The following is a 25,603-nucleotide window of genomic DNA, read 5'->3' as shown; positions in this document are numbered from 1 at the left end:
GGCCCGATAAGGAACAAACGATGTACTGGGAAGGTGCGGTGGATGGAGGGAAGCAGAGAAAACAGCTTGGAGGTATGGTCGCACAAAGTGTGGAGGTGGGCAGCGACGAAGAGGCTGAGATGGGAAGAGGCAGCAGGAGGATATGGAGCAGATGATAATTCCCAACAAGGACTGGGAAATGATCAAGACGAGGATGAAGGGAAGAAGGCAGAAGATATCATGGATCGATCCACGCCCACCCGCCAGGATCGGGTTAGCCTCAGTTGGCTAACACTACGGGGTCAGGATGAGTCTTGGGAGGCCAAGGTACAAGACTAGTGGTGCTAAAGGTACGAGCAGTTCATGGAAGCTCGAAAGCAGAGGGGATCATTGGATGACGTGGGGAGGTCTGGACTCAGGAACGGTGTTGCGGATGGGCAGGTCATTTCCTCGAAAAGGGTCAAAAAGGAAATTGTCGATGGATGGATATTTTGGTCGAAGATCAGAGCGCTAGTGCCAGCCCGAGCCTGAAGCAGCCTGGGGCAAAGAAGCGGGAGAAAAAGGAGTCGGTGACACGCTCTGAGTGGCCGCTGGACTGGAGCTGCCCAGGAGAGGAAAAGTTGGCAGTGTCAGGAGTTGGACAAGTCGTCACTCGACTAGTTGGCGATAGTAAGAATAGGAGTGGTACGGCGGGATGGAGAAGACAAAAAGTGAGGCGCCCAAACGGATCGCGCGCCCGCACCTCCGACCAGCGACTGCAGATGCTGACCTGCCATGCTCAGTCATCTGGGACACTCTCAGACTCTTGCCAGTTTGATCTCGCAGCCTCTCGTGCCCGTTTATTCGACAACGTCTTTCCGTTGCCTTTCAGGTTGTGGGCTCTTTTCTCGTGCTCAGCCATGGGGGCGCGCGTACTGCGGTTCTGCGCTGTGGCCTCTTGCAGTGATTAAAATCCAAGGATTTCCTGTATGTATGCCAGCCCAAGATCAAACCGGTGTGAGTGGTTCTCCAACTGACCGTGTGTCAACTTTGCAGGCCACTCGGGACGGTTTCAAGTCTCCCCCTCGACTCTCCGGGTGCCACGTTGTTCTGGGCTACACCCGTTCGGGTTTCTTTCCCTCCATCACCCTGAACCTGCGCCCAACGACTGCTTGACGATAAGGGACCTTGCTGGACGAGCATCGCGGTTCAGTCGGTTATTACTCTGCGCATGACGAGCCAGCCGACATCAAACTCTTCGGCGGGTGTTCCGTTGTCGCCCAGCGGCCCAGGGAGCTGCGCCGTCGCGACACCGGCCAATTCAGGCAACCTTGCACGCAGTCCGTCCTCGCTCTTCTGGAACACGGCGCATCAAGGTTCAAAACATGCGAGGTCATTTCTAAGATATGTACCCAATGGGACAAACGGTCGGTACCAGACGGGAGATTACCAAGGTTCGAGCTTCTCGGTGCTCCCGATCCCGGAGATCGAGCATGGCAGTCTATACAACAAAGATGGCTGAGACAAAACAGGGAAATGCGCTTTCTGCCAGGGTCTCTGCGTCATTCCATTCCAACTCAGATCCGCTCTTGGGATATACTCCGGAGTAGACTCTGATGACTGTCTTGAAATAATCGTTTTCAGGCTCAAGGTGGATCCAAATCGTGGATCTCACGTGGTGAGAAATCACGTGATGTTCGATTGTCCCTCATCGAACGTTTCGAAACACCGATTCCAACTCTACACCCGGAATTAAGGCCCACATCGGATCCATTCAAAAACGCTCATTCTTCAACGGAGATTGCTCGGCAGATTCGCCCGGTGAAAATTGGTGACGAAATGAGAGGATCTTGTTCTGCGCCAGCATCGAACCAGGACCGTTCAGTTCCGCGAGTCATGTGAGGCCCAGCACGGGAAAATGTTAATTAACGCATGCAGATCCGGTATTTTCTCCGATCCAAGGGCCGGGCTCAACCGGAGCGTTGCGTAAGACTGAGAGAGCAGCTTCGAGTCTTCAAAGAGCAGCTCAGTAGCGCAATCTAGTGATACAAGACGGAAGGTGAGGTGCGCCCGGCTCTTTAAGACTGGAAGTACATGCAAACGATATCCGTCTCGCAACCTGGTCCGCTCTTACTTCGCTCGGGTGAAAGTTTTCGGCCATGCACCGGGTCTACTCCGCAAGCTTCCGCTCGTCAGAACTCGATGCAAGCTTTCAATGGGGCCATCAACTAACTATTCAGATCCATGTCCTTCTCGCTACCTATATCCTAGTATCCGGTGATTCCCGAACGGCCTCTTTCATGGAATGCCTCCAGAGACCTTGGCATTGGGCAAGATATTGATACAGCATAGATAGGCTTTTTCGCGTAGCTTGATGAGTATACTCAAGCTTGACCAGCGGCCAGCCTGCCAGCTACGTGGGCACGGACCAGGCAAGACTCTGTCGGCGCTCCATCGCGCCTATCCTCTTAGTGGTGAATGGCTTTTCGCCGCGCCTGAATATGTGACGGTCTTTGCCGCCTCGTAGTCTGTTACTGCAGCTATACAATGAGGATGACTTCGGTATCATCAAGAGCTTTGCTTCTCCAAATCCCAGTCACGCCTCGAAGTCATGTGTTACCTTGGAATTCTCGAGTCTCAATCAAGCCATGTCTATCTTTTAGGGCATTATGCAGCAAGTCTGGTCCGAGTTGATCTTCATAGTTCGGGCTTTGGATAGAATTATCAAAGCCACACACCTCGTCAGAAACACCATAGCTTATCTCCGGTTAATGTTAGTGCCACGACTGGTATTCAGATCCAGCCCCCTGTGTCCGTGACTGTCTCTGCGCAATCTGCACGATATGGTTAGGTACTCCCGGCGGTACGAATGGGCTACTTGCTGAACCCTTACTACGCATGGACTTTCTCCGCATTATGATTACTTTTGCTCTTCGGTTTCATACGCAGTACTCTAGCTCGTTGAAGCGGACTTGTCAGCCTGGCAAACACAGAACCCCTTGAAGACTACTGGGAGAATCGAACCCCGACAGCTTTGCCTCCGAGCTGTATTGCTCAAAGGCAGGTACACATTGCGTGCCTTTTAAGCCCTCGAATGCTACGCGGGGGAGCGCCAGTGCTTGGCATTGTACAAGATCAACTGAGTGATACGGAGTATCTATATAACTATTTCTTCCCTCGAACTGTATATCAAGGTACAGAAAACACTCTTCGTACCAGCATTCTGCGATACCCTTATTATCGAGGGGTGGCCCAACGATCGGAACGCAGTTCTTAGGACGCCGCATATATATCCAGGGATTTTCCCAGCTAAACTCCTCATCCACGAGGCTCAACCCAACCCAATCTTCTCAGCCCAACGCCCGAAGCCTCAGCAGGCTCTCGTCCAGCCACAGCCTCACCTCACTTCACCTCATTCTGACCCCAGACATCCCGGAACCCCGAGCCCCTGCAGAACCCAATAAGGTATCGATGCTGATGCCTGATTATTGCATCGCCTTCCATCCCATCTCTTCAATCCCATCTCATCCCGTGTCATGTCTGCCTTACCCATCGAACCCTCTCTTCCGCACCCCTTTACCCGCCCAGGCTCTACCCATCTCAATCGTCCGATGCAAGAAACCGTTTCGGTCAAAGTGCCGCTGCCTGGGCGTGATTTTCTAGGTTAACGAGTCCAGGGTTCGGGTTCGCGACCAGAAAGGCGATCCGAGCGCCCCGCGACACGAGCCCAAGCCTGATCACGCATCCGCACACCCACCCCGCATGATCGCCTTGAGCTGCCATTATTACCCTGACCCTGCTGATCGATCGATGGATAGATAGGTAAACTTGGTAAGCGAGCTGCTACACCGCACCGCTAACCCAACCATCACCCGATCAGGCTGTGCAATCTAGCTACGGGATGACGAGGGCTTGGTACGTATTCATCTTCGTACGCAGTTATCTGTGTGCTTCGGAGTTAGCAAGGCAGTCGGTTAGTCCTTCATCCTTCATCCTTCATCCTTCTGCCGCGATGGCTGACTTTATCTACTTGGTTGACGATACTTAGCTGGGTAGCTAGCTACGCCCCGTCGCCTTGTTGAGGCATGCTTCGGTTCGTTCGAACCCTTCCCCCTCTTAGTGTCCGGGCCTACCTACCTTTCTACCATACAAGGGCAACTGAATCCAAAACTTAACCTTACAGCTGGCACAGCTGAGCTGAGCTCGCTGACCGGAGCTTGTTGAATTGATTGAGCTCCTCCACATCGGCACCCATCCCAGCAAGCCGCATGCGTAGGAGATTCTACCTCAGTAGAACGGTAGCGTTCAAGTGAACGCCCGGGAAAAGGAACTATTGACATAGATAGCGTTGGTGGTCGCTTTCCTTCGTCCTTCCGACTCGCGCTCCTGTCGTCTAATAGCCTCGCCTGGATACAGGCCAGGCCATTAAATGTCTAGGTAAATGATGTTTCTTTCTTGCTCGCTACAACGTACAATTATATACATCCATCTACCTCTAGCCTTAATGCAGCCGAGTCTCGCTTCAATCTCGAGCTCAAATAAGCTATATCTGCTCATCCTCATCTGGTGGGACATACGCTTTTCGCTCCCCAGGCATCTACCTACCTACCAACGTTTACAAACCGCGGACAGAGCAGATGGAATATTTACTAGTACGCATAGTTAATGGCCATATTATTCTACAATATCGTCATTAAACACTTACAAACACCCCTGATAATGCACGGTACTTTCCCCACCTCTTTGCTCTTCCCTCGCGTGTGATGCTATGCTATAGATAGCAACTACTCCAAGCACAGACCTAGACCGGGATTCCGCATCTGCTCGGGCATAATGCAGAGGGCGGTGCGCGGCTGACCCGCGTAGACATTGTCCTCGATGCTATCTTGTTTGTGTTTGCTTAACCGGGATGGCGGGACGTTGGGCAGAAACGTCCGAAGCCTCCATCACATTCTTGAAAGATCTTGGAAACGAACCTGGACATATCCTGTGTATGTCGGTGGATGAGTAGGGAAGTTGAGTCGAGTCGTGGAGGTGGCGTCTGCGGGGCCATTCTTTGGGCTTGCAGGTTTCGTGAGTTGATTGGGATTTTTGCGGATATTGAAATGTAGTTTTTCGGGGTCATGCACTACGAGGGTGTACATGAGAGCGTATGTACCTCTTCCAACCAATCAGGATCAGATCGCCATATATGCATGATCCAGGACCCATGCGAAAGAACTTAGCAGCCGTGTTAGCAAACCCCAACAGGTAAAAACTTCCCACGACCAGAGTATATGGTATAGCTTAACTGCTGAAATCTGCCCTTCTGGACCCCAAACCTCCCCGCAGGCACTCTCTCATGACACAAATGATTCAACCTTTCTCGTAAACAATGAGACACAGCGTAAACACCGCCTTTCCCTTCAGGCTTCCCTCGGCCGGATTGAGCATACACGGCGCAACGACCGAGGTTACTGTGGACAAGAATGTAGTATGTACGCCGGCCCCCAGAGTAATTGTCCTAACGCGCAGATTGCTTGCGCCGACTTTGGCGGCGAGTGCGTAGGGGATTGGGCGGATTGTGCAGCCTATAGATAGAGTATCATTCGTTAGATTTTGCCCAGCGAGGAATTGGTTAAGGGCCCTGGTTTCATTATAGTAGAAGAAGAGCTAGACCATCAGCAGGGCGCACTGCGTCCTGTGGATGGCGGACGACTTGGATGCTACGCCTGGGAAGCTGATCACTAGAATCTTGTGGAACATTGCGACGAGGCCTGTTGGGTAGAACTGTTGTGCATGAGCATCAGCTACAATAAGCAGGAGGTGGAAGCGAGACATGCCACAAGAGCTCACCAACAAGGAGCACTTCAATAGAGGGGGCCAGGAAGGTGACGGTGACAAACCCAGCTAGCAACCAACGACACCACGATGACCTTTCGAGCACCGGATCTCTCAGTCGCCCAGCCGTTGATCAAGGTGCCCCCAACCAAGCCTACCAGCGATATCAGATTCAAGGCCGTTTGCCACTTGGCTGGGATACCGTCTCCGCCGCCCTCCACGGGACGCCATATTTCTCCTGGAACTGGGGAAAGACATGGAAGGAGTGGACGATCTGCATATCGCAAGACTTCTTGATGGTGGTGATGAAGATAGGGATAGACCAGAAACCCCGCTGGACGATAGTAACGGAGGGCATCACGCACAGTCAGGCGAGTTCCGCTCCTTTACCCTGCTTCACATTTTGCAGAAGCAATGCTTTGAGAAAGGGGGTGGTTGGACGCATGTCGAGGCTTTTGGAAGAGAAGAGGGCGGATTGGGGATGGGCCTGTTCCAACGGGAGTATCTTTATCTGGACAGATACCTTACTTTATACATCGATTAACTGTATTGCTTTCCCATGTGTATCTGCTCTTGTATAGAAGCTCCACGCAACACGCGACAACCGTGGACCCATCTCCCTCCTTCCCAGCTCTCCATAGACATGTACTCGAGCATATAGACTAGGATACCAAGTCACACAAACTGCTTAGCCAGCCACACTGACTACCTACTGCGAAGGCCTAAGCTCATCGGAGACAGCCACCATCCTTTGAATCTGCCCCGGGCTAAACTCCGTCCTGCACGCATCATTGGTATAATCCATATGATTATGGATCGGATCCAAACCCGGTAGAACCAGGCACGAGTCGCGGGACTAAGCGAGAAGATATCAGCCAACACCACGCACATAAGAGGGGAAAATAACAACAAAAAAATAATAACTCACCTCCGGACACCCCACCGCGGGCTCCGCCTCAGCGGGGGTATCATCCACATAATCGCCGCCAAAACAGCCGTCCTGGAACGTATGTAGGAGACCGAGCCAGTGCCCAACCTCGTGCGCCGTGATGCTCCCCGTGTTGTAGCCCTCTTCGGAGCCGCCGGGGATGTACGGCCGGGACATGACGACGCCGTCGAGCTGGGGTGAGGTTGTGTAGTCCCAAGGGAATGTTCTATAGACGATTCAGGGTCAGGTTCCGTTGCTGGTTACTTTTCATGTGGGGTATAACCGGTGCACATAGGGAGGACTGTTTAGGCCTGGCTGGCGCTTCCAAGGCTCGAAGGTACGAAAGTGCAAGAGAGAAGTGAGGGTAGAAGAAAGAACAACGCACGCATATCCGGCAACATTATCCTGAATCTCATGCACAATATACAGATTGAGATCGCGGACGCCGCCTTGTCGAAGCTGTTTGATCTGCGCATTGCTTTCGCCTTCGGGGTCCACGGGGCCGAGGCCCTCAAACAGGGCTGCCTCTATCCCGGCAAGCTGGAAGGTGAAGCCCACGGGAGCGAAGAGGGTGTTTAAGACTGTTATCTGGGTGGGTGATGATTAGTTTGTGTTGAAATCAACGACGATGGAGGTACGTACCTGCTCCTCGATCTCATCCCCAAGTCCACTATCGCTCTCACTCTCCAAAATGACATGGACGTAAACCTGGATCTGTCTTTCGTCCTGGGGCGGAGAAAAGACAAGTCCTTGGGCTGCGCGGTCGGCCTCGAGAGCTTGGAATGAGCGGTGGACCGAGAGGCCTGCTTCCGAGGGCTCGGAGGTCCCGCAAAAGGCCGATGCGAGGTTGCTGAGGGTGAGGCTCAGACCGAGGGATAGGAGAAGAGTTGGACTGGGAAGCAGCATGATGTAGGCTAAGTAGATTTGGGTGGATAGGTGGAAGGAAGCTTGGACTAGGATGGTTTGATTCCAGCTGGTATTGGATATTGTCTTTGGGGAGGAGAGAAGAGTTATATCTTTATAAGCCTTGTCGAGTTGCTCTTTGAACGACTCTTCTCCGGGGATTACAGAGGGATCTCACTGTTCGTTGCTTTCTTTTTCTTCTTGATCGAGGACCTGCCTGCGCGAGCACATTATGTACTCTCTCTGGCCTCTTATGCATGTCAATCACACCGACACAAGTCTGACCCCGAGCTCCTCCCTCAATCGCATCTATACCCATTCTGATCAATTTACCACGCCACATTGTCTTGTGATAGACTCCGGATGTTGATTTTAACTCGTCGATGCGCCCGGGGAGGGAGGAAGGGGGGGGGGTGAAGACAGTGTAATCCAGGCCACTCCGAGGGAGGTACGTTTAGTTGCAGCTCCAATTTGGGCCTGTTGCTCTCTGATCCTTGTCTTTTCCGCTCGTTCTGGGGACTGTGCTCCTTGAGAGGTCGGTTCAGAGAATGCATACCCTACTCCGCGACATGGGTCAGCTCACGAACACTTGACCATCTCCTAGATACACATTGAGCCTGAGATCTATGGATGTATAGAAAGTTGTGATCAGCGGTGGCAGCGCCTATCCTGTATGAGCGGGGTATGTGTATGCACGGGGTCATTCCAAACGAGGTTACGTCCGCAGCTCGAACTGGTGTCTTATATTCGGAACTCCCTAGGCTCCGTTGATTCTCCGCTGATTATTCCCCGTACTCCGGTAAAAAGGCGAAATAGGAAGACGTCCGAAGAGAAGGAACCTAGATTGGCGCAGCGAAACTCTATCGAGTCACACGCAGATGACTAGTTTCTAGGATATCATGTCGAGCCAGAGCCAGAGCCTGAGGCTTGGGGTTTTGAGGAAACGCACGATGCAGTGACTTGATATCTTCGATGAGCAAGATGCGCACATGCAGGGGCACCAATGCACCCCAGTCACATATGTAGGGTCCTCGCAGCACCCCACGCTTACTACAGAGCGTGGGGTCCGGAGTCCGGAGTCCGGAGTAACTCTGCGGCGCGCAGATCAGGGATTCGAAGAGGTGGCTTTGAATTAGTTAGTTATGGACTACGTGGTTTGCTCATCTTGTTCAAAGCCAGTTCACCGCTCTTCTTCTATATTCCTGTGTAAGAAGATCGAGGTGGCGCAATGGAGATGCTGGCCACCGTGATTGCGATTGCGGTTGTAGGTCTGCTTGCGAGCTGGCGGTTAGGGCTAGAGCACCATCAGCATACTCTCCGTCACTTTTCGGCCCCAAATCTCAACACACACACACACACACACACACACACACACACACAAACACACACAAAAGAAAAGCCTGCAAATGTGATTCAGGCACGTAAGGTTCGTGGCTGTCAATATGATGGGCCAACCAGTCCAGGCGGCCAGGGCACTCACTCGACGTTGAGATCAACGGGAACTCTCGTTTCCAAGGCAAGCGAGCGCTTGCTTTTCCCGTCTATCGCAATGTCGCCATGAAAATAACTATCGTTATTTTCAAGTACTTTGAGCCTAGTGCCTGTTTATACTAACCCGTAAGGAACCAGGGCATACGCCTGGTTGGCAAGTATGAACCAGTACACCGCCAGGCCAGGTTCCAGGGCAGCCCCTCGGGCGTCATTTACGCCAATGTGGGCGCCAATTATGCTTTACATGTCCCTGTGACTGACCTCTTCCGAAAAAATGGCTCGATGAGTTTTAGAGAGTGCGAGGAATCTGGCCAAGGGGGATGAAGATGGAGGAAATTATGCAGGAGGGGACAACTGCTCGGAGACATGGTTGGATGGAGTCAGCAGTCTTAGCTATGGCCTCGCCCAGTTCTCCAAGAGTTGTACTGCCTTGAATGCTACCCTGAATTCTATCCAGACTATCAGCATGCTGCCAATGTGAGAAAGCAGCACGCAACGCAGCACACGGACACTCGCATCACACTCGCCTCGACCGCGCTGAGAAAGCTGCTTATACATCCACAATTCACCCCAGCAACTATAGCACTTGCTTCAGTTCAAGACTGCTCTGTAAAAACAAACTCCTGCAGGAAGCGGTTGTCAGCGGCCAGCATGGTGCAATTCTATGTTTGCAGTCCCGTGGGCTGTCAAGGGGGATGTCGGATGTTTCGTCTCTTCTGGCCTGCGTCTTGGGCGATTACTCGCAGGACATGTGCGAAGTAATGGGGAAGCCGCTCAGCATCCGCAGAGCTAATACCCTGCGCATCGAGACGTGACATCAATGCAACCGCACTCTTCCCCACACTGGGCTGGAAGATGAGCATCATGGCGGAAGATGAGAGTGCGCGGTACTCCAGGTCCAGTCTGCGCGGTACCCCTCGCAACGGGAAAATTCCTATAGCTTTTTCGGCTTCTTGGGAGAGAAGATCCCCCTATCAAGCGGGGATTCCCTGATGAGCAGGGTCTGGAAACCACATCCGTCAGCTGCATCCGTGCTACACCCACTGCTGCGATTTCCTGTCACTTTCCTTACTCCCGTGCAAGGCGGACCTACGCAAGGGACTTCGTCTTGGTCTTGCGCTGATGATCGACTCACTCAAGGCCTATGTGTAGTGCCAAACTGGGATGTTTTCGACCTTCGAGAGTGCTTGTGTGATTTACACATCTTGGAGCGGCGACTGAAGAGTAGGTCAAGTCGTTAAACGTACGAGATCTCAATCTGATAACCCCCCTTTGTATGTTCCCGAGATTCCATATATTTCTGTAAGCCCTGTACGGAGGCACTATGGTAGGCAGTGTCACTTCGACTCGGGATCTACTATGTGGGCCTGTCTGTGGAGTGGCATTGCCCCTTGCACTCTTGGGCTGTGGCTGTGCACGCCTCTATCTTTATAAACAAGCCCACCCCGCTCAATCAAGATCAATTATCTACGAGAGCCTCAAGGCCAAATTTAATGAAGCAAAGCGAGATGCCGCCCCTCCGCTCCATCTACGCCCTCCCACCCGAGCTCATCACGCTGATCGCAGGATCCCTCTGCGCGCACGATAAAGTGAACCTCCTCCGGGCTTTCCCGCTTCTCTTACCCGTCTTTCCGCGAAGGGTGATTCTCGAGACGGATGGATATGGCGCCGAGTTTCTATACGCCTTATCCCCCGTGTACAACGATTCGCACAGTGACTGGGATACAACGGGAGAGGAGGAGGAGCCCGGAGAGGACGAGGAAGTAGGGCTAGCAGGCTATCCAGAAGCATTCCTCGAACACGAATCAACATACCTAGCGTGCCCAGACACAGACACCGACGTCTCAAGCCAAGGATCCCCAATCTACATCCCCAGCCAGGCCCTGGCCCCGGGATCACGAGCAGGGCCCGCACACGAAGGAAACAACATGCTGCACGTCCTCGCGCAAACAGGCGACCTGCGGCTCCTCCGCGCCCTCGCCATCCTCCACAATACCCCTCCCCTCCCCGTCGACCGCATGAACCATCGCGACCGCACGCCCGTCTCCCTCGCCTGCGAGGCAGGCCACCTCCCCATCGTCGAGTTCCTGGCAGAGTGCAGCCCCTCGGGACTCGTTAGCTGGGACGAGCACGGTATCATGCCCGTCTCCTGGACTGCGCGCGGGGGCCACGCGGAGATAGTGCGGTTCCTGCTCACGCGGCCGGTAATCACGAGTCTGTCGCCGAAGCACTGGTTTGAGCAGTCGGCGTGTGCTGCGGCGAGAGAGGGGCGGGCGGATGTCATTGGAGTGCTCGTCGAGGCGATGAATTTGTATATAGATCAAATTCAGGCTCGAGCTCGTGCTAAAGCCGAGGATAATCACATCACGACAGCAGCAGCAGCAGTGAACGGCGATAACGAAACAGTAAATAATCATCAAAACGCAGCCCACTGCGCATGGCTCCCCCTCCGCTACGCAATCGACGAGGGATACACAGACATTGTCGAGAAACTGCTGCAGTTGAAAACGCTGGATATCAGCAGACGGGGCCTGCCCTGGCGCAAAACACCCTTGTTCCTCGCTTGCCGGCGCGGGAATGCGAGCATCGTCGAGTTACTATTGGACAAGGACAGCTCGAATATCAATGCTGGGGATCCGAGTGGCAAGACTGCGCTTGCACACGCGAGGGAGAGTGGGAATATAGATATCGCCGAGTTGCTGGCTGCGCGGGGGGCGGTTGAGTAATGGGTGTACACTACAAGATTGCAGATTCGTGAATAAGATCGCTGACAGGGAGATATCTGACTAGCTGAGAACATGATGTATTTATAGATATACCCTAGGCCCCAAACAGGCACCGAGAGTTCTCCTTGGAAATGAGCGTAGCGCCAAAGCTCTTATTCACGAGTATAAAGGCTTTCCTTCCATCGTAACGAATCCTTCTGGGTCCGCACCCACCACGGAGCTCTGTCAACGCCTTTAGAATTAGAGCTCTTCGCCCTGGTGCTAGACCACCTACGCGCTGACCGGGAATGACACAGCAAGGATGAGATTCATCTAAAATTAGAATTGGCTGGCCATCTCATTCCGCGCGCCATCGCCCGCTCCGATTCCCCTTCGCGATGGCTCAACCCCCCGCACATGATGGGCCACGGATCTTTCCTGCATCCAGTCAAACTGTACAGAATCAACCATGGCAACACGAACAGTAGAACCCTGACCGAAGACCAAAGCTCGCGCATCATACTTGAGAGAGCAACCACATGCCTCTTGAACAGATTTCATTCACCATCAACCTCACACCTCCGCAACAGCGCCATCTCAATCGTCATCCCCGGCCCAAACGAGGTCGCAACCACATTCTCCCTCTTTCTGTTCGCCACTGACCTCAGCTTATCCAGCAGGATCAAAACCGTCGGACTCGACGAGTTCCCGCGTGTCCGATAGGTCTCCCGCGTGGCCTGGATCTGGTCCTCTGTCAGTCCGAGGACTTCTTTTGCGCCGTCGATGATGGCTTCTCCGCCGGGATGGAGGGCAAAATCAAAGTCGTGAATGGTGAGCTGCTGTTCTGCTTGCACATGCTGCTGGTAGTATGGGAGGAGGGTCTCGAAGAGCGGACCGATAGCGTGCTTGACGTGATCGGGTACCGCGCGAGTCAGCGTAGTGTGGTAGCCTAGATCCATCGAACCAAATCAGCACCGCATCCCAAGACAAAAGACGAGACGGGAAACAAACCATCCCCCTCGGTCGAAAACCCCATGTGCTCAATTGTATCGGGGATAACATCATGCCCCCATTCGAGCAACCGATACACCGGCCTCACACCCTCGTCGTCGTCGTCATCGTCATCGTCATCCTCACTACCCCCCTCTCCATTCCCACTACCCTCCCTATCCTCCGCCAACGCAACCTCATTACAAAGCACAACCGCCCCCGCCGCATCCGAAAACAGCGCAGCAACAATACTAATCCCCTCGGGATCCCCCTCCCTCGCCACCTCGGCTAGGTCATGCCGCCCATTCGGCATACACAGCTCGCACGCAAACGCCAGGATTCGCGCCGGTTTCCCCCGCATACTCGCGCCGCAGGCAAGTTGAGCCGCGGCGCGCAGAACCGACAACCCACCTGCGCAGCCGACGCCGGAGAGGAGGGTTCTGTCGAGCGCCGGGCCGGCGGGTGAAGACGAAAGGCGGAGCCCGAGTTTCTTGGCCACGAGCAGGTCGTACCCGGGACACCCCTGGTTCGTGGCGGTGACGGCGACGGAGTGTGTGATTTTGGTTGGCGGGGTGCGCGCGTCGCGGAGGGCGCGTTTGCATGCGGAGACGGCGAGGTCGACGCCGGCGGTGCGGAAGAAGTGGTCGATTTCGGTGATTGTGGGTGGGATCGATTGCGTGGCGAAGCCGTTCGTGTAGGGGAGGATCGAGGCGCGCGATTCGATTCCCGTCGTGTGGTTGATTTGGATGAGTTTTTTGAGGCTGGATGAGGTGTGTTAGGGAGGGCTACGGGGGGATATCCAGACTATGCGTGGGGCTGGGGAACGTACCCTGGGCGCTCGGTATCGTGGAAACGCGCTGCGAGTTGGTCGAATTGATCGGGGGTCATGAGGTATGGGGGGTATTGGTGGCCCAGGCCGGTGATGTAGAGGGCTGGAGGGGTCGTCATGGTGGATATAGTAGAAAAGAGCAGTAAGAGGAAGTCAAATGCCTTCAAAAAGGACAGTATGAAGGATGGTGACCGCAAAGAGGTTCATGAAGCGAGGCGCGGCGAGGTTGTGTATTGAGGAAAAACTGAACGGCCCTTTGCGCCCTCTTCAACAGCGCCCCGGACAGTCTATAATGCTGGATATCCGTGGATTCTCAGACAAACTCAGCAAAGATTCCTTGCAGGGTGGGGGTTTTTCCTTCGGACTTGATCCATCGGCAGTCCGAACGTTCGGACCACCGACCCCAACTTAGGGCTGAAGTGCCGAAATGCCCGATACATGCAGCCTGCTTTTCTTTCCCATCTCTACCCAGACTCATAATCATAATCACAATCCGAATCCATGTCGCCAACATGCACACGGTTAATATTGACGACTCGAATCTCCCCCTATATACCGGCACTGCACCATCCAATCCCAACCCATTTTCAAACCATGCCACCGCATCATCCTTCCCGCCCATCGCAATCTGCGGCATGGCAACACGCCTGCCCGGCGGAGTCCACACTCCGTCAGCGCTCTGGGACCTGTTGACCACAAAACGCAGCGGGCGGTGCCGCGTCCCCGCGAGCCGGTACACCGTCTCTAGCTTCCTTGGCCCTGGCAAGCTCGGGCACGTCGCGAGCGAGTACGGGTATTTCCTCGACGACATCGATCTACGGGACGTAGATACGAGTTTCTGGTCCGGGATGACCCGAAAAGAGCTCGAGGCGATGGATCCGGCGCAGCGGTTGGCTCTCGAGGTTGTGTATGAGTGTTTGCAGAGTGCCGGCCAAAAAGCCCGCGAGTTGAGGGGAAAGGATGTGGGCGTCTTTGTTGGGACCTTTGGAGGCGATTGGAGCGACTTGGATAGTCGGGACCCCCAGAGGTATCATATGTACCGCATGACGGGCCAGGGGGACTATATGCTTGCGAACCGGGTGAGTTATGAGTTTGGATTTGGGGGACCGAGGTATGTCTTGTCGTTTTTCTCTTCATTCCTCACCCCCAGAGATCTATTCATCTCTCCAAGGGCGAAACACCACCTAATACTGGAGGCAGTGTAACAACCCGAACAGCCTGCTCCTCCTCTCTAACAGCGCTCCACTCCGCCTGCCAATCCCTCATAGCAGGAGACTGCAGCTCCGCAGTCGTCGCGTCCGCAAACCTCATCCTCAGCCCGGCACCCTGCATCATCATGCAAGAGCAAGGTATCATCTCGCCAAGCGGATCCTGCAAGAGCTTTGATGCAGGTGCAGACGGCTACGCGCGCGGCGAAGCTGTCTCGGCGATTTACGTGAAGAGACTAGCCGATGCCATTCGCGATGGGGATCCCGTCCGTTCGGTCATTCGGTCGTCGTGTGTCAATTCTGCATCTGCTTTAGCATCAACTCCAACTTCTGGTTCGGGCGCGGAGGGCAAGTCGATTACGACGCCGAGTGCCCTTGCACAGGAGGTGTTGATTAGGCGGGGACTGGAGCTGGCTGGTGTGGGTGATTTAAAAAGCGTCGCTATGATTGAGTGTCATGGCACTGGGACGCAGGTGTGTCTTGCATTCCTCCACTGTCGAGGTTGAACTGGTCTGAGGGTACTAATTGGATCAGGTTGGCGATCCCATTGAAACGACGGCCGTGGGCAACGTATTCGGCGAGCACGGGATCTACATTGGATCGGTGAGTCCCGCCAGCAGAGGCAACAACGGCGGTAGAAGATGCGTTTGTTGATGATGATACTCTATAGGTCAAATCCAACCTCGGCCACAGCGAAGGCGCATCGGGCCTAACGAGTATTATCAAGATGACCCTGGCCCTGGAGAAGAAGATCATTCCGCCTAATATCAACTTTTCGACGCCGAACCCCAAGAGTGAGTTTCAAATTATGTTAGATTGCAAGATGTGATCTCGATTGGACCCATTGACTTGTTCCTCCTTTAGTTCCCTGGCAGCGTTTCAAGCTCAAGGTCCCCACCGAGCCAATCCCCTGGCCTGTAGACCGCGCTGAGCTGGTGGGTGTCAATTCGTTTGGGATCGGGGGGTCGAATGCACATGTCCGTATACATATTTATAATGACAGCATCAGAGTGCTAATCTGATACCTAGGTCCTCCTCGCCTCCGCCGCCTCCTACGGCCTCACCCCATCCGCAGCCAACAAAGGAACAGCAACATCAACCTCATCATTAACCCCGCACCTCCTCTTCTTCTCCGCAACACACCCTTCCTCCGTCTCACGCAGCATAAGCGCCCACCAAGCCTACGCCCTCTCCCACCCAGACTCCCTCCCCGACATGGCCTACTCGCTCGCACTAAAGCGCGAGGTCCTCTCCCACCGCGCGTTCTGCGTGACGGATGGCGAGGATAATTGGGTGCCGTCAAAGACGAGGCGGACTAGGGCTGCCCCAACGCTCGTGTTTGTGTTTACGGGGCAGGGCGCGCAGTGGCCACGGATGGGGAGGGAGCTTATCAAGACTGTGCCAAGGTTCCGGGAGAGGATTGAGGAGTTGGATCGTGTGTTGGACAGCCTAGAGGATCCGCCGGGGTGGAGGGTACTCGGTGAGTTGAAATGCCCATACGAGCATGAGCATACCTGTATTGACGACATGTATGCAGACGAAATCCTCGCCCCAAAGCGCAAATCCCGCCTCTCCACCGCCGAATTCTCGCAGCCCTGTACAACAGCGCTCCAAGTCGCATTGATTGACCTTTTGTCATCCTACGGCATCCGCCCCGCCGCAGTTATCGGCCACTCGAGCGGCGAAATCGCCGCGGCGTATGCTGCACGGGCTATTACCGCCGCGGATGCGATCAAGATCGCGTACTACCGCGGCAAAGTACTCCCCACGCTCAGTCCCAGTCCGAGTCCCAGTCGCGCTGATGCGTCTGAGGCTGTGCCTGTGTCACGAGAAGGGGGCATGGCGGCCGTTGGTCTGGGCGTTGAGCAGATCACGCCGTACCTCAAGCCGGGGGTTCGAGTTGGGTGCGAGAATAGCCCCCAGAGTACGACGTTGACGGGAGAGAAGAAGGTGCTGGAGGACGTGCTGCGGGCTATTGAAAGTGAGAACGAGGACGTCTTTGTTCGGTGGTTGAGTGTTGATCGGGCATACCACTCGCGTATGTTGTGATTGATTCTGTCTCGGATGCCGCTGTTCCTGAGCTCGATGGACGAGTGCTAACCAGGTATGTTTGTAGATCATATGGACCCCGTCGCACCGGCGTACGTCGACCTCCTCACCAAGGCCGGGGTTTGCACCGCAAATAGAGATATGGATCCTGCAATCGACTTCTTCTCCAGCGTGACGGGTCGCCGCGTCGACAAAACAAAGCTACTCGACCCGGCCTATTGGGCGCAGAACCTCGTCTCGCCGGTCCTCTTCTCCACGGCCATGACCTCGCTTTGCCAGACCCATCCAGAACCAAAAGTCCTCCTCGAACTTGGCCCTCATTCCGCTCTATCAGCTCCCATCCGGCAGATTCTCAACCACCACCAGGCTCCGTCAGCATCAGCGTCAACTCCAGCAGACGAGTACATCCCAACCCTAATCCGAAACAACAACTCGCACCGCGACCTCCTAACCGCCCTCGGCGAGCTGTGGTTCCGGAATACCCCAATCGACCTCAACGCGATTTTCAACACAGCCAAGACTAAGGCTGAATTCCTCCCGGACCTCCCCATGTATCCGTGGCACTACACCCGCGGAGAAAACGCAGAAAAGCTCTGGTCGGAAACACGCCTCGCACACGAATGGCGCTTCCGCCAGTTCCCGCATCATGAACTCCTCGGCGTGCGGGTCCTCGAGAGTACAGAGGACAATCCATCGTGGAGAAATGTTCTCCGGTTGGAGAGTGTGCCCTGGGTCAAGGACCATGTTGTCGGGGGCCAGGTTGTTTTCCCGGCGGTGGGGTTTGTGGGGATGCTGGGGGAGGCGATGAGGCAGGTTAACGGGGGATCGCTGGAGGGGGGCTTTACGGTGAGGGGGTTGAGGATTAGTGCTGCGTTGGTTCTGTCCACCGAGGCGGAGGGGGATGAGGGTGTGGAGATGGTCACGCAGTTGATGCGCACCGACGCAATTCCAGGTCCAGGGGGAGATCAGACGTGGTATACCTTCACCATCCACTCGTACCAACCGAAACCCAACGGCAAAAAGGGAACCTGGATCAAGCACGTCGCCGGTCGAGTCTCCTCTGGACCGGGAACCTCGTCTGTCCTTCCTCCAGCTGCCCCCTCACCGTCGCCCCTCCCCCGCGCCCTGTCTCGCCGCGCCTGGTACCGCAAGATGCGCGAGATGGGTCTGGAATACGGGCCGCGGTTTATGGGGTTGAACGACATGTCCGCGCATCCCATCGAGAAGAGACTCGTCGCCACCGTTGTGAATGATACCCCCGAAGCAGGAAAAGAGAAACCGGGGGAATCAGTCTACGCAGTCCACCCGGCCTCGCTTGACTGTCTGATCCAGGCAATCATACCGGCGACATTCAACGGATTAACGAGACGCTTTCGATCTCTCGGTTTGCCGACGTATATAGATGAGATCTACGTTTGCCCTCCATTAGACTCTTCGATGACAATCGAAGCCTGCATCGACGGACACGAAACTACCGGTACAACTACGCCTGACATCTCACGGACAATCACAGCCACCGCAAACAACAAGCTCGCCGTCCGCATTTCAGGCCTGCAGTTGTCAGCCACCAGCATCACACAGTCAAGCGATCCCTTCCCGTACGGACCACACGCAGCCGTCGAGCTCGAGTGGCGCGAGGATATCAGTCTCGTCCGCGACATCGGTTCTCTGTTCCGCCCTGCGAGAATCGAGGATGCGGCCGACGAAAGGAGGCGCGCTGAAGTGTACGCCCTCCTCGACCGGTTCGGGGCAGCGTGTATATTCGATACGGCGCGGCGGCTGGACGGTGTCGAGGTCTCGCCGGCGAAGCCAGATATGGTGCATTTCAAGAGGTGGGTTGTGCGTGCCAAGGAGATGATGGAGTCCGGGGCGTATCCTGGGCTCCGTGCAGAGGATATCGGCGCCCTCACACAGGCCCAAGACGTCGGCGGCACAGGACGTACCCAGAGCACTACTCTCATTGGAGACCTATACAACTTGCTCCTCAACCCACCCACCGCCGCCAGTGCGCCCGCAACAGCCCTATACCGAATCCACCAGTCCGCGCTCTCTCTCCTCGCAGGCGAAGCCTCCGCGCTGGACCTCCTCTCCACGGACAACACCTTTCACGCCGTCAACGAGCTCGTGCAGAGCCACGCGGATTACACGGCTTTCCTGTCCCTCCTCGCGCACCGGAAGCCGAATGTCCGGATCCTCGAGATCGGGGGCGGGACGGGGGCGACGACGAGGAGGGTTCTGGATGCGCTCCGCGCCGCTTCGACGTATGACGAGCGCATGTATTATTCGTATACATGGACGGACCTCAGTCCCGGGTTTGTTGCCGCGGCCAAGAGGACGTTTGCGGGGGTTCCTGGGATGGAGTTTGCGGTGCTGGATATCGAACGGGATCCACTGGGGCAGGGCCAGGGCCAGGGGTTTGAGGCGGGCTCCTTTGATTTGGTTATTGCTTGCAACGTGAGTCACCATCCATCCATCCACCCAGCTACAGGACCGTCCGTTGATCTAACCAAAAAAACAGGTCCTCCACGCAACAACCTCCCTACACACATCCCTAACCAACATCCGCCCGCTCCTACACCCGGAAGGCCGCCTCTTCATCCAAGAACTCTCCCCAGCCACAAACGCAAGATGGATCAACTACATCATGGGCGTTCTCCCCGGGTGGTGGTCCGGCGAGAATGACGGGCGGTATCCGGAGCCGTATGTCTCTGTTGAGCGGTGGGATGGCCTTCTCCGGGAAGCTGGATTTGGGGGTGTGATGGGGTCCGGGTTTGATGGGTATTCGTGTAATTGTATTGTTGCGGGGTTGGCGGGGAACACGGATAAGGAGAGGGAGGGGAGGAGGGTTACCCTGTTGCATTCGGCGGGTGCGGTTTCGGACGCTGCGGTGGGGGTAAGGAGGATTCTAGTCGAGGCTGGCGTTGCGGTTGATTATTATGCTCTTGATGCGGTGGTTCCTCCTCCTTCGGGGCAGGATGTTGTATCCGTGCTCGATCTCGAGGCGCCATTCTTCCACGATGTGGATGAGGCTTCGTTCGAGAACCTCAAGCGGCTTCTCTCACACTTGCACCAGCAGCAGTCAACCGATGGCAACAACAACAGTGGAATCCTCTGGCTCACCGGCGCCAGCCAAATTGCCTGCAAGGACCCGCGATACGGCATGGTCAACGGCGTGGCACGCGTCATTCGAACGGAGATGAACATCGACTTTGCGACGGTTGAGCTCGAGGATTTTGAAGCAGAGACCTTGGCACAGGTACCGGCCATTGTGGAGGAGTTTACGCGGCGCACGTTTATTGGCAAGAATGGGATCAGGGCGAATATGGAGTGGGCTGTTGTTGGTGGCAAGGCTTTGATTGGGAGGTATCATTTCATCCGCGTCGAGGACGAGTTGGAGCGCACTGGTTCAAGAAATGAGAGCCGGGATATTGTCAAAAAGGTGCAGCAGACCAGTCCCGGACGGCTTGATACGCTGTGCTGGAGGGAGATGCCTGCCTCGCTCTCCTCCTCTCAAGCCCTCGGCGAAACCAAAGTCCTCGTCCAGGTTCGAGCCGTCGGACTAAACTCGACCGATCTGCTCATGGCAACGGGAGCAAACCCTCTTCTAACGGACGCATCCTCAACAACCCATCCCCCCGGCCACGAAGGAACAGGCCTCATCCTCGCCACCGGATCCGCCGTGCACGGCCTCGCCGTTGGAGACCGGGTCATGGTCACCGGCCCCGGATGTCTGGCGACAACACTGCAACTCGATCAACGGCTCTGTGTTCGCATGCCGGATTCCCTCACGTATGAAGACGGCGCGACGATGGCGCTGGCCTATTGTACGGCTATTCACTGCCTGCTTGATATTGGGCGGTTGCGGAAGGGGATGACGGTGCTGATCCACGCACAAGGTGGGGGGAGTAGTATTGCTATTGCCGCGGTGGATGTTGCAAGGATGATGGGGGCTGAGGTAGGTTTCCCAGCCCATCTGTCCTCTCTTCCTACTCTGAAACTCTGAGCTAATCGACTTTGTATCTTATAGATCTTCGCTACTGTGAGTTCCGACGAGGAGACAAACTTCCTCATGCAGACCTTTGATATCCCGCGCCATCGGATCTTCCCCTCTCGCACTACCGCGTTTTATGCCGGCATCATGGAGGCGACGAATGGTGTGGGCGTGGATGTGGTGCTCAGTCCAGACTCGGCTTCAGGAGAGCTGCTACACTCTTCTTGGAACTGCACAGCCGAATTCGGAACGTTTGTCGACGTTTCTCTGGGCCAGTCTCGTGGCCAGAGTCAGGGTTTGCTGGGTATGAATCCATTCGACGCGAATAGGACGTTTGTCCACTTTGATATTCTCCGGATGATTGAAAAGCAGCCACAGAGGATTGAGAGGTACGTACATGAGGCAGGCTTTTACTATTTTGGACCCGTAGACAGAAAACTAATCTAATTGACTTGTATAGCCTCATGGCCCGCACAATCGAATACTACCGCGCAGGCCTCATCCACCCAGTCACGCCCACAACATTCCCCGCCGAAGCCCTCGTCGACGCATTCCGACACATGCAAAACACTGAGCAGCACCAGCACATGGCCAAAACCGTCATCACCATCCCGGAAGACACCACTCTGCTGCACGCCGAGCCGTCTAGACGACCCCTGGTCCTTCGACCGGATCGAGCGTACCTCTTCGTCGGCGGCCTCGGTGGCCTCGGCCGCTCAGTCTCAACCTGGCTCGCCGAGCACGGAGCCCGCCATCTCGTCTTCCTCTCTCCGTCCGCCGGCACCGTCCCAGACGACGACCCCCTCCTCGTCGAGCTCGCAGTCGCGGGATGCACAACAACCCGAGTCTCGGGGTCCGCCAGCAACATCCAAGACGTGCACACCGCAATCCAAGCCGCAGGCATCCCCATCGCGGGCGTGCTCAACGCCTGCATGGTCCTCGCCGACACCTCCTTCACCGACATGACCCTGCCCACCTGGCACAAAGCCACGGACCCAAAAGTCCGCGGAACATGGAACCTGCACTCCGCCCTGCAGGCCCTCCAGCCCGAGGAACCACTCGACTTTTTCTTCCTCTTCAGCTCAATCAGTGCCGCGGGGGGCCAGTGGGGGCAGGCGAACTATAACGCGGGGAATACCTTTCTCGATGCGTTTGTCGCCTACAGACATGGTCTGGGGCTGCCTGCTGCAGCGGTGAATGTGGGCGTGATGCAGGATGTGGGGTATCTGGCCCGAAATGAGAACGCCGAGTTGTTGGAGGCCTTGAAGGCTACAGCGCAGTGGCTGAATACGGAGGGGGAGTTGCTCGATGTGCTTGAGCTTGCCATGCTTCGGTCGATGCCTGGTCAGTCGGGGGCAGGATCCGACGTCTCCACAGGCGTATCCGTATCGCAAGGCTCGATACCGACCAGCGCCACTGCCACTGCTGCTGCCGCAGCTACCGACAAGTCGGGCACGCGCTACAGCTACGTCAACCACTCGCAGATCTGCATGGGGATGCGCTCAACCCTCCCCATGGATGCGCCGGGGAATCGCACCGTCTGGCGCGGTGACCCGCGGATGCTGGTTTACATGAATGTCGAGAACCACGAACAATCCCTTTCCGGATCCAGCACAAGCACAGACTCCGAGCAGGTCCTCGCCCAGTTCCTCCGCGAGGCCAGCTCGGATCTAGCCCTGCTCAGAGCATCCAAGACGGCGGCGGTGCTTGCCGCCGCGATTGGGCGGACGTTAGCTGGGTTCTCGGGCTCAGGACAGTCGACGACGGACGAGCCGCGGGCGAAAGAGGATCAGCCAGCGGACATCGACATCGACATCGACGCCTCCCTGTCCACTTCCGGAATCGACTCGCTCGTGAGCATGGAGCTGCGCAACTGGATCCGGCGCAAGATCGGAGTCGAGATTAGTGTGCTGGAGATTGTGCGGGCGGAGTGTGTGCGTGAGCTGGGGGTTGTTGCACAGCGGCGGCTGGTGGACAAGTACGAGGCGTGTCTATAGGGTGGATATCTAGGTTAGTTGATCATCTACTATTTTGGTTCTTTTCGAGGTTCCTTTATGGATTTGGCTTCTCACAACGAGAGGAAGGGTTCTGCTTTTGCGGTATGCAGGTGTATCTTATGGTCCTCGCTGATTGGATGATAGCAATAGAGTCTTGATCACATGTCGACGAGATCCATGTCCGACTCTCTCGGTAGTCTCCAGGCCTCTGTATGCAGGACCGCTGGATCTGGCGATGATGCGCGTTGGCTGCACGAGGGACCAAGGCAGCGACACCGGACTCGTCAAGTACCCGCTTCATTGATTGCGGCTGACAGTGACTGTCCCTTGGCACAAGTTTGCTAATGCTCGTGCCAATGCTTTGGCCCCATGACACGAACCAGAGTCGCAAACTCTCCCTTGTTTCAATATGCTCACGTCAGAGCTGCATTTGGTTACTATCTGAATAGACCCCTCTTAGTTGAGGTGATCTCCACACATCAATGACCCTATGGCGATCAACATGGACCCTTGGCCACTGAGACGCTACCCCAATTCCTCAAAGGACGATCCCTTGTTAGTGTCCGCCTATTCCTCTCCAGAGGACAAAGACCCTCCATTCCATCCCACCTATCGCGATTGCGCTACTCGGTGCAGCATACAGCAAACCCCCTTATCCCACCGAGGCAATCAATCAATCAATCAATTCCCCAGGGGCCAGTCCCGAATGCGATTTCTGCTGTGGGGTCCAGCCGGCCGGCCCATCCACGTTCAGCTGAGCTGAGCCCATTCCAAGCTAATGCACGGGCCAGCTGAGCTGAGATCTGTAAAGGCCCGAGAGCCCAAGCGCTCAAGCGCCCAGAAGACCTAGACCTAGACCTAGAACTACATACATATTAGCCAGCTTCTCCCGGCTGCTTCTTTTCGTTTTTGTTTCCGCACTCGATCGACTGCACCTCCCGCGAACCTCTGCCCTACCTGCTATTCTATTTACCCTGCCTCGGTCCTCAACTGAAGGAGAGCGACCTCGGACCGGGAAAAATGAACCTGAACCTCGACGAAACGGAACCATTGACCCTCCGCTCCGCCTGCTCGCGCTGTCACGGGCATAAACTCCGCTGCGTGCAGGTTCGCGGATCGCAGGGGTGTGTTCGGTGCACGAGGGCGGGCGTCAAGTGTGTGGTGAGGCCTTCGAAACGGGTTCGTCGGGAGCGAGAACGAGGGCAGACAATGACAATGGGGCAGAGTAGAAGGGGTTCTCGTTCAGAACGCCGTAGCAGCAGCAGCAGCAGGACGTGTCTATGTATGGAGGCCGCTACGCCTACGCCTACGCCCAGTACGACTCCTCCGGAGACCAGAGCTCGGACGCAGTCCGTTGTGGAGAATCTGCCGCTGACGCGTGAGTGACATGTATATACAATATCACCGGGTAACGCTAACGCTGCAATCTCATTCAGCATACACTCCCACCAATGATTTCGACAGCGTAGACTACTGGGGCTCCTTTGAGCTGGGGGACGCGGTTTCCTCGCTGGCCGCATCGAAAGATGGCTTTTGCATATTCGACCCCGCGATGCAGGTGGATGGGGATGCAAACGGGCATCGTGCTCTCCTCGACCCGGCAGCGCTGGTACTCCCTACCTGTAGTCCGCCGGCGAGTGCGAATCTCTCCGAGGTACAGGAATGGAATAAACCAGCGCTTGGCAGTGTGGGTGGAGGCCAAAATGGAGAGGGCTCCCCGTCCCACTGGAGAGAACCCAATCCGGTAACCAAAGACGAGGAGCACAGCCGAGCAAGCAAGATCAATGAACACGGTTCTTGGATCGAACGGCTTTTCAGTCTTCACGCAGAGCTCGGCGAGCATCAGCGGGCGCAGGGCGCCTTTGTCGAGGCCTGTCAGGCGGGATTCCCGAGGCCCGAGACACCGGCCATGCTTCCGGGGTTTACATCCCAGCCTGAGTCGGGGCCCTCGTCATTCATGGAGACAACATTCCGCCTGGCGATCGAGTTGCTGGTGCTCGTGGGCGAGCTGACACCTTCGAATTCACGGGGAGGGACAGGGATGACAGGGACAGGGGCAGATCCAGACGCAGATCAAACCACACAGCCCAGTCTAGCCTCCTCCTTAGACGACACAGCAAACATCCTCCTCATGCTTTCCTGCTACACACGCCTCCTGGCCATCTTCTCCTCGGTATTCAAGTGCTTCCACCAGATCCTCCTGGCCAATCCCGTCTCCGCAGCGACTTCCTGTCAGGCCCTCGATTGCATCCACACATTCCTCCCAAAAATCTCCATCGGCCCGGTCTCGATCCACGGGAGTTCCCCACGCCTTGCCGTCACAATTGTCCTGGATTCGGCGCAGAATGTGGTAGCAGAACTCACCGGGGGTATGATGCGAGCCGTGCAGGTGGTGGATGGGAACGAGGGTGGGTTAAGCACTACTCTGGAAGAAACGCAGATTCCAGGGCAAGAGGGATTGAGAGATTGTGCTTTGGAGCGGGGCGGGCGGCGGCTGTCTGGTCCGATAGGTAGTCTGGGCAGAGGGAGAGAGAGGACTGAGACTAGGGCCAGCAAGAGCCGTGGTAATGGTAATGCACCGTTGTCATCATCGTCATTTTCAGCGGACCGTGGATGTGGTGCGAGTAGCGCAGCGGAGGGGTTGTTCACCCCATGGCAAACGACTATCCGCATGGTTAGCGCTACGGCTTTGGAGACCATTAGAGTATTAAAAGAGGCTATACTATAGATGCTA

General features: G+C 55.7%; 6 protein-coding genes across 6 annotated transcripts; 3 read left to right on the top strand and 3 right to left on the bottom strand.

The window, feature by feature from the left end:
- Window positions 1–157: 157 nt before the first annotated feature.
- BJX68DRAFT_202656 (uncharacterized protein) lies at window positions 158–1,059 on the top strand. The gene has a single exon (XM_071037578.1). It carries the CDS (start codon window positions 462–464, stop codon window positions 927–929), a length of 468 nt encoding a protein of 155 aa, XP_070893302.1. The 5' UTR covers window positions 158–461; the 3' UTR covers window positions 930–1,059.
- A 5,428-nt stretch (window positions 1,060–6,487) lies between these two features.
- BJX68DRAFT_272370 (zinc metalloprotease) lies at window positions 6,488–7,612 on the bottom strand (the record flags this gene model as incomplete). The annotated part of the gene is made up of 4 exons (XM_071047195.1): window positions 6,488–6,634; window positions 6,707–6,932; window positions 7,092–7,294; window positions 7,349–7,612. 4 exons carry the CDS (start codon window positions 7,610–7,612, stop codon window positions 6,488–6,490), a joined length of 840 nt encoding a protein of 279 aa, XP_070893301.1.
- A 2,965-nt stretch (window positions 7,613–10,577) lies between these two features.
- Window positions 10,578–11,945, top strand: BJX68DRAFT_248361 (ankyrin repeat-containing domain protein; the record flags this gene model as incomplete). Its single annotated transcript, XM_071041908.1, has 1 exon — window positions 10,578–11,945. A coding segment is annotated over exon 1 (1,229 nt), but the record flags the coding sequence as incomplete, so codon positions are not given.
- Window positions 11,946–12,362: 417 nt separating this feature from the next.
- On the bottom strand, window positions 12,363–13,743 carry BJX68DRAFT_272368 (chalcone synthase B; the record flags this gene model as incomplete). Its single annotated transcript, XM_071047194.1, has 3 exons — window positions 12,363–12,754; window positions 12,817–13,556; window positions 13,625–13,743. The coding sequence occupies 3 exons, from the start codon at window positions 13,741–13,743 to the stop codon at window positions 12,363–12,365; spliced, it is 1,251 nt and encodes a 416-aa protein (XP_070893299.1).
- A 516-nt stretch (window positions 13,744–14,259) lies between these two features.
- On the top strand, window positions 14,260–22,869 carry BJX68DRAFT_279537 (type I polyketide synthase; the record flags this gene model as incomplete). The annotated part of the gene is made up of 12 exons (XM_071048754.1): window positions 14,260–14,735; window positions 14,825–15,305; window positions 15,367–15,435; window positions 15,503–15,626; window positions 15,697–15,809; window positions 15,862–16,312; window positions 16,370–16,870; window positions 16,949–19,335; window positions 19,400–20,836; window positions 20,909–21,261; window positions 21,333–22,216; window positions 22,310–22,869. 12 exons carry the CDS (start codon window positions 14,260–14,262, stop codon window positions 22,867–22,869), a joined length of 7,836 nt encoding a protein of 2,611 aa, XP_070893298.1.
- A 948-nt stretch (window positions 22,870–23,817) lies between these two features.
- Window positions 23,818–25,258, bottom strand: BJX68DRAFT_248360 (uncharacterized protein). Its single transcript, XM_071041907.1, has 2 exons — window positions 24,306–25,258; window positions 23,818–24,247 (listed from the first exon to the last, which is right to left on the bottom strand). Exons 1-2 carry the CDS (start codon window positions 24,710–24,712, stop codon window positions 24,148–24,150), a joined length of 507 nt encoding a protein of 168 aa, XP_070893297.1. The 5' UTR covers window positions 24,713–25,258; the 3' UTR covers window positions 23,818–24,147.
- Between the last annotated feature and the right edge of the window lie 345 nt (window positions 25,259–25,603).

The sequence above is a fragment of the Aspergillus pseudodeflectus genome (assembly GCF_044049435.1).
Source record: "Aspergillus pseudodeflectus strain CBS 756.74 chromosome Unknown BJX68scaffold_79, whole genome shotgun sequence".
NCBI lineage: Eukaryota > Fungi > Ascomycota > Eurotiomycetes > Eurotiales > Aspergillaceae > Aspergillus > Aspergillus pseudodeflectus.
Note: the sequence above shows the minus strand (reverse complement) of the source record. Positions and strands in the feature narration are given on the sequence as shown.